Source organism: Tupaia chinensis, unplaced genomic scaffold (assembly GCF_000334495.1).
Source record: "Tupaia chinensis unplaced genomic scaffold, TupChi_1.0 Scaffold000253_1, whole genome shotgun sequence".
Lineage (NCBI taxonomy): Eukaryota > Metazoa > Chordata > Mammalia > Scandentia > Tupaiidae > Tupaia > Tupaia belangeri.
The window spans coordinates 1,396,590-1,404,014 of NW_006159733.1; the positions used below are offsets into that span (position 1 = coordinate 1,396,590).

Sequence of the window (7,425 nt, forward strand, 5' to 3'; positions counted from 1 at the left end):
GCCAGAAAGACAGAGAGAGACAGAGAGACAGAAAGCGAGAAATCATCCCCCAGGGGGGATGGCCAAGCCACAATCCCTTCTCCTCTCAGGATCTTGGGCATGCACGCACGTGCGCCCAGCGTGAGTTTAAGCCACCAGATCTGGGACTCAAACTGCGGTAGCTACATGAGAGTCCAGCAACATAGCCATTATGCTAACTGCTGGTCCCATAAACTTTTTTTAAGACGACAATTGTTCGTTAACTTTTATTTATTTTAATTTGACCAGAGAGGGACAAAGTGAGAGAGAGAGAGAGAGGGAAAATGACAAAGCCAGCTGTCAGGTCCAGACTCCAACTGCAGTCAGCCAGGTGGGAGTCCAGCACCCCTAACCACCACGCCACCTGCCAGGCCCACTAATAAACTTGTAAGAACAAAAGTTCAGTGTCTGTGTCCTGATGGATTAAATCAGGAAATAAGGCTACAGTGCTAGAAATAAAGAAGGGAGTGGGGGCTGGCAGATGACGTAGTGTTTGGACTCCCACATGGCCCACCATGGTTCGAGTCCTGGACCTGGAGGCTTGCTTTCTCACTTCCCTCACTCTTTCTGTGTCTCTCTCTCTGGAAATATTAAAATGATAATAAATAAAGTTAATTCTTAAAAAAAAAAAAATAAGGAGGGGAGTGAATCTGAGAGAGTGTTTAAAAATCTAGACATGTGTAGATACGAGGGGGTCTTCAAAATGTTCATGGAAAATGTGCATTAAAAAAAAAAAAAAAAGAGCGACTGAGGCCAGCAGGTGTTGTCGTGGTTAAGGCGCTAGACCTCATGGCTATCTGTGGTTTGAGTTCCAGACCCAATGGCTTAAAAAGCACACTGGGAGGTGGGCCCGGCAGATGGCATAGCAGTTACATCACTGGATTCCCACATGGCCAACCGTGGTTTGAATCCTAGACCTGGTGACTTGAAAACCACACCAGACATGTGTGCTTACGTGCCCAAGATCCTGGGAGAATAGAGGAGAAGGGATTGTGGCATGGCCATCCCCCCGGGAGGTGATTTCTTGCTTTCTTTGTCACTATCTCTGTCTCTCTCTGGCAAGTACACACGCTCTAGACAAAAGTCTCTAAAAAGAAGAAAATAAATCACACTGGGTGTGTGTTTATGCATGTCCCCAAAATAGCAAGAGGAGACTGGAAGAAAAGTAAACGGCATGGCCATCCCTCTGGGGGGGTTATTTCTCACTTTTCCTCTCTTTATCTCTGTCTCTCTGGCAAGCACACAGGCCCTATGGCAAAAACCTAAAAACCATTTTGGAACATTCAACAGCAGAATAACATACGGCATGAACAGGTCACAGACCTGGCTGTCAGGATCCAGGGCAACAGGGAACGGGGCACCTCATACTTATGGTCAAGAGCCCTGGGCTTTCTTAGCTGCTTGTGACTTGGGCAAATCCTATACTTCTCTCAGACTTAATTTCGTCATCTATAAAATGGGAGTAGCACTATGGACCTTATAGGAAAAATCTTTTTTTAATTTGCTAGAGGGCACATGCGCTGGCCAGAGACTGAAGGAAAATGAGAAAGCGCCGACTCCCCCAATGGGGGATGGCCATGCTGCAATTCCTTCTCCTCCTCATCTCCTTTGGAGATTTTGGGTATACATGCACACGCCTGGGGTAGTTTTCAAGCCACCAGGTCTGAGACTCAACTGCATAGTCAGCCATGTGGGATCCAGCCACCTTACTCACACCACTGGCTGGCCCAAGGAAAATGTTGAAATGTTTAGCATGGTGTCTGTCATGTGGAAACCTCTCCGTAAATAGGTAATTTTTTCAAAATACATAAAAGTAGTAAAAATGGAGCCATCCCAGACCTTGTGGCTTGAAAAACACGCCAGACATGTATACATATGTGCCGAAAATTCCAAGAGGAGAGTGGAGAAGGGATTGTGACATGGCCATCCCCCTGGAAGGGTGTTTTCTCACTTTCCCACTTTCCCTCTGTCTGTCTGTCTCCTTAGCAAGCACATGCATCCTATAGCAAGACACTCAAAAAAAAAAAAAAAAAAGGGTGAGGGACAGCCTGTGGTCTAGTCGTTAAGAGAGTTGGATCCCATATGGCTAACCACAGTTTGAATCCTGGCCCCAGCGGCTTGAGACACATGCTGGGTGTGCATCTGTGCATGTACCCAACATCCCAATGGGACAGAGAAATGGAGGAAGGACTGTGGTGGCTCTTGCTCCATTGTTCCTCTGTCTCTCTCCAGAAAGCACACATGCCCACTGGCGGGAAATAAAAGAAAGTCATAAAGTGGAACTTTACGGAGAGAGTCTGTCAAAACTGCCCCTTAATTCTCTCTGATCAGAGCTGGCCATTCTCAACGAGTTTGAAGCTTTACAAAAGGCGTACCTAATGAATGAAGTGGACTGCTAAAGAATTCAATGTTGGAAGTCTTTTCATTTATACTCATTTTACTGACATCTCATATTTGCTGTTCACTTAGTAGTAAAAGAAATCCCTAAGGTCATGTGCCCTGCCACCCCATCTCTAAAACCCTCTCCGCCTCCCCTAAGGGATGGTCACTTAAGCCAGAGAGGGGGAGGTTACCTCCTCCCAGGGCGGTACTGCTGAGCAGTCCTGATGGGCCCACTCCTTCTCACATGTTCTCTGCCTCCGACAACTTCTACTCTCGGCTCTAACTCTGCCCTGCGTGGGCACACCCAGAAAGACTGCCCCTTCTTCCACATGACCACCCTTGAAGTATCCGAAAACAGCTATGCTGGGCTTTAATCTTCTCTTCTTCTAAGAGGGATACTCTTAGAGAGTATTAGGAAGTGGACAGATCAAAGCACCTGGGAAGACAGAGAAAGAGTAAAAGGGATGGGATGGAGACCTTTTCCTTTTTCTCACTCCAGCACCCCAAGTGGCTGGCCCTCCCCCATTAAAGTACGACCTTGTAACCGCACTTTGAGAACAATGTGTTGAAACTACACATCCTGGGGAAAATTCTACAACCACTAGACTGCTTCCTTCTGTCCCCCCAGATTCATACCAGTAGTGGTTTGCATCCGTGAATGTCAGCTGAAAGGCCAGCAAACCGTACAGATAGGAGTGGTTGTTCCATGACGTCTTGTCCAGCAGAAACACATACCAGTACGGCAGCAGGGATAACACACAGCTTATCCGGTAGCAAAGGCCCAGCATCATGCCCAGTGCCCCTGGGATTTGTAAGGAGAGGATTAAGAGGTCAAGGGTCACCACAGGCCCCGCTTCCCTGGGACAAGCTGTGGTTTGGATTAAGAAATGTTGCCAGCGGGACCAGCAGTTAGTGTAGTGGCTATGTCGCTGGACTCCCATGTAGTTGACCGCGGTTCGACTCCCGGACTGGGTGGCTTAGCCTCATACCCGGCGCATGTGCATGCATGCCCAAGATCCCGAGAGGAGAATGGAGGAGAGGGGATTGCGGCATGGCCATCCCCCCAGGGGGGTGATTTCTCACTTTCTGTCTCTCTGTCTTTCTGGCAAGTGCACAAACCCTACAGCAAAAATCTCTCTCAAAAAAAAAAAAGAGAAATGTCAGGCATTTTATAATCAGGCAAAACTAAATGAAAATTCAATTCTATTCTAGTATTTTTCAAAGAGGAGTTACAGGGCCACAGTGAGATGACATAGAGGTCGGCAGCATGATACTAAATCACAGAAGAAAAACAAGGTACCTAGGACCATGGCCATTCATCAATATGCTTCTTATTTCTGTGGGTTTGGCAGGCCAGTCAACACTCCCATCCGTTCCACAGTTCCCTCACCCAGAAACATGATGGTGTAGACAAGATACATCCAGTCAAGGGGCAGTGGGCGCAAGGCATCCAGCAAGGGGAAGCGGCACACGTCCAGCCCATCCAAGTATCTCCGGTCCAGGGAGCTGAGCCCCCGCTCCTGTGGAATGTCCAGCACCATCAAGAACCCTGAGAAGGCAACCGGGGAGGGGGTTGTGAGGCTTCAGCTAAGGAAGCGGTAGAATACAGCGGAACACAGTCAACAGACCCAGCACCGGGGCCAGACTTCTCTAAACCTGGCTATCTCTTATTGTTTCATGAATGACTAGCACCTACCCCATGCCATCACGATGGCTCTGTGTTCTTGGACAGCCCTAGAGCTCATGAGCCAATTCCTTAATTGTGAATAAGAGGCTCCTAATACTTCACAGGAATACGGAGAGGATGAAAGGAGGGAATTATACAAAAGGTTATAAAACCTGTTAGGGTTGGGGGAACCAGCAGTTAGCGTAATGGCTATGTCGCTGGACTCCCACGTAGTCGACCGCAGTTCGTGTCCCGGACCCGGTGGCTTAAAAACTCACGCCGGGCGCGTGTGCGTGCGTGCCCAAGATCCCGAGAGGAGAATGGAGGAGAAGGGATTGCGGCGTGACCATCCCCCCTGGGGGGTGATTTCTCACTTTCTGTCTCTATGTCTCTCTCTGTCTGTCTGGCGAGCGCACGCGCCCTACAGTGAAAATTTCTCAAAAAAAAAAAAACCTGTTAGGGTTGGGATGATGATAAAGATCCATCCTAATGGGCTTCAGAAAGCACTCTAGGAGGTACTTCCAACCTTTCCACTTCTTGGCACATCCAGAAGGATATGGATAGGATAAATAAGAGGCCACCCCGGTTTGGGTTAAGGCAGGGTTCCTTTTCCTTGGGGCTAGTCATATCTTGAGCTGCTTAATTATTTGGCAGAGGGGGCTACCCTGTGCATTATAAGACACTGGGGACCATCACTGATTCAGCCGGTGCAAACAGCTACCTACTCCTCCTCGCTCGAGTTGTGACAACTGAAAATGTTTCCGGATATTGCCAAGTGACTCTTGGGGAGCAAAATTGCCCCTAGTTGTGAATTACTTTACTAGGGGATTACTATCCTGGCACATCTATGACCCATTCCAAGAACACATGCTGTGGCCCAGGAGTTAGGAAGCTCCAGATTAGGGAGGTATAGCCAAACTATCTGCCCACTACCCCCCCTGCTCTGTTTCTCTGAAGTCTTTAGTATAACCACTAGGCGACTCTGAAACAAGCAAAATAGGTCCCTGTTCCTCTGCTCTGAATTTCATATAGGCTCGAATCAAAGCTCGTCCAGTCACCAAACTCTAACTAGAGACAAAGCCTGCACTAAACAGAGTTCTTCTATTATGTCAATGCCTTCAGCTCTGAACAAAAGGGAGGTAAGTCTACCAAGTAACCAAGAAGCAAATTGTCATTCTCCCACCCACACTGCCCCACCCAGAACCTGGACTCACCAAAGGCAAAACGAAAGACAGCCAGGCTGGCAGGATCTGTTGGTCGATTTAGCAGGGTCACCAGCCTCCGCCAACTGGACAAATCTGTCCATTCAAAACCTAGGAGTTTCCCCATTCGGCTGCCCTGCCTGGACCCTGAGGTCTGTCCAGCCTTATCTTTGTGTACTTTACCTGCAACCAATAAAAGGAGAAAACGTGTGTGCGGGAGTGGACGTGGGCTCTTCCGCCATTCAGAGAATGCACGGCCCCAGCAACCCCGCGTTTCGGCCCACCTGGGTTCTCCCGTGACCTCTGGTTACTGGGAACATCTTGCACCCCTTCCACCAGGATCTCCAGACCTACCAGACCATGGCCCTTTGGCCGCTCAGTGCCCTCGAATGTCACCATCACAGTGAAGCCGTAGATCTCGACCTCTCCCAACACGCCCCTTACCGCAGGGGCCTCCTCCACTCGGTCCCACGGGGAGATCTCTCGTCTCCACCCCTCCGAGACCAGCCCCCTTCTCTCTCCATCGCAGGGCATGACTCTAAGCCTACCTGAGCTGGGCGAAGCCCGCGCGGACCCGGCAGACGCCGCCATGGCTCTGCCGAGGTAGGTGGGTCACAGCACACCCGTCGGAACCCCGGGTGCCCGGAGGGTGTGGCCCTCTAGGCTCCGCCTCCCGACACATCAGCACCTGCGCAGTCGGCCGGAAAGCGCCCGCACCGTCGTGAAGGGCCCAGACCCGGGCGCCCGGCTCCGGCGTGGTGGCAGGGGGCGGAGCGAGGGGCCGCCGGGGCGGGACAGCGCAGGCGCAGAAGGGGTGGGTGGGTGTCTACACTGGCAGAAGGAAGGCACGGTTGTCCCTGGACCCTCTTCTCCACAGGTTCATTGCTAGTCTCACCGCTGGGGCCTTCTGAGTAGAGAACAGAGAAAGATGCTTAGAACTTATATCATTAGGGAATTGCTAAGTAAGCCAGAATTAATGGATTAGCTTAAAGAGGATTCTCATGGCTGGGTCTGCATTTGTTCTGCTGCGAAATGTTGGAAGTGTATGAAGGACATCTGGCCCTCGCGGATATTTAGTTGGAAAAGGGAAAAGCATTATAACTACCTTTAAGATAATTGTGGATATTCTTCTTTGATACCACACCTAGACTTACAAGTGATAGTCCTTTAAAGGTTAGTTGGAATGTGGGATCTGAAACCATATCTATGAACTTTTTACATTAAAATAATTGGTATCTCTTGCTTTTTTGTGTATTTTTTTTTTTTGGAGAGGTTTTCGCTATAGGGCGCGTGCGCTCGCCAGACAGACAGAGAGAGACACAGAGACAGAAAGCGAGAAATCACCCCCCAGGGGGGATGGTCACGCCGCAATCCCTTCTCCTCCATTCTCCTCTCGGGATCTTGGGCACGTATGAACATGCGCCCGGTGTGAGTTCCAAGCCACTGGGTCCGGGACGTGAACCACGGTCGACTACGTGGGAATCCAGCGACAAAGCCATTATGCTAACTGCTGGTTCCCTGTATTTGTTTTTAATTTACTATTACTGTAGCGCTGTTACATTGCTGGACTCCCACGTGGCCAACCATGGTTCGAGTCCACACCCAGTGGCTTGAAACTCATGCCAGGTGCTTGTGCGTGTATGCCCAAGACCCGGGGAGAAGAATTGAGAAGGGACTGCAGCGCCAGCCCCCCTGTGGGGGGGTGATTTCTTACTTTCCCTCTCACTGTCCTCTCTCTCTCTCTCTCTCTCTCTCTCTCTCTCTCTCTCTCTGGTGAGCTCATGTGACCTAAGGCAGAAAACCTCTAAAAAAATTTTTTTTGGCTAATAGGCCCAAGTACCCACTGGAGAGAGACAGACCTAGACAGAGAGGGAAAGTGAGAAAATATCCCCCAGAGGAAATGGCCATGTGGCAATCACTTCTTCTCTCGGGATTCTGGGCACACTCATACATGCATGGCGTGTTTTCCAAACCACCAGGCCTGGGACTCAAACCACACAGCCACGTGGGATCCAGCTGCCTTAACCTCCATGCCACCTGCTGGCTCCGGTGTATTCACTTTTTTAAGGTTTTTGCTATAGAGTGTGTGTGCTTGCAGGAGAGAGACAGTGAGAGGGGGGCATGGTCACACCACAATCCCTTTTCCTCCTGGGATTT

General features: G+C 49.9%; 1 protein-coding gene across 2 annotated transcripts in view; it reads right to left on the bottom strand.

Moving 5' to 3' along the window:
* The window catches only part of GGCX (gamma-glutamyl carboxylase), a 14,357-nt gene extending 8,387 nt beyond the window's left edge, over positions 1-5,970 (bottom strand). Inside the window, exons 1-4 of one of the 2 annotated variants that reach the window (XM_006149145.3) lie at positions 5,817-5,942; positions 5,281-5,451; positions 3,791-3,949; positions 3,037-3,202 (exon numbers count right to left, since the gene is read on the bottom strand). In XM_006149145.3, coding sequence (XP_006149207.1) covers positions 3,037-3,202; positions 3,791-3,949; positions 5,281-5,451; positions 5,817-5,859 — 539 coding nt within the window. In that variant the 5' untranslated portion in view covers positions 5,860-5,942. Of the gene's footprint in view, positions 1-3,036; positions 3,203-3,700; positions 3,950-5,280; positions 5,452-5,816 lie in introns of those variants that run through there. The other variant, XM_027772115.1, reaches the window with a different exon arrangement.
* Between the last annotated feature and the right edge of the window lie 1,455 nt (positions 5,971-7,425).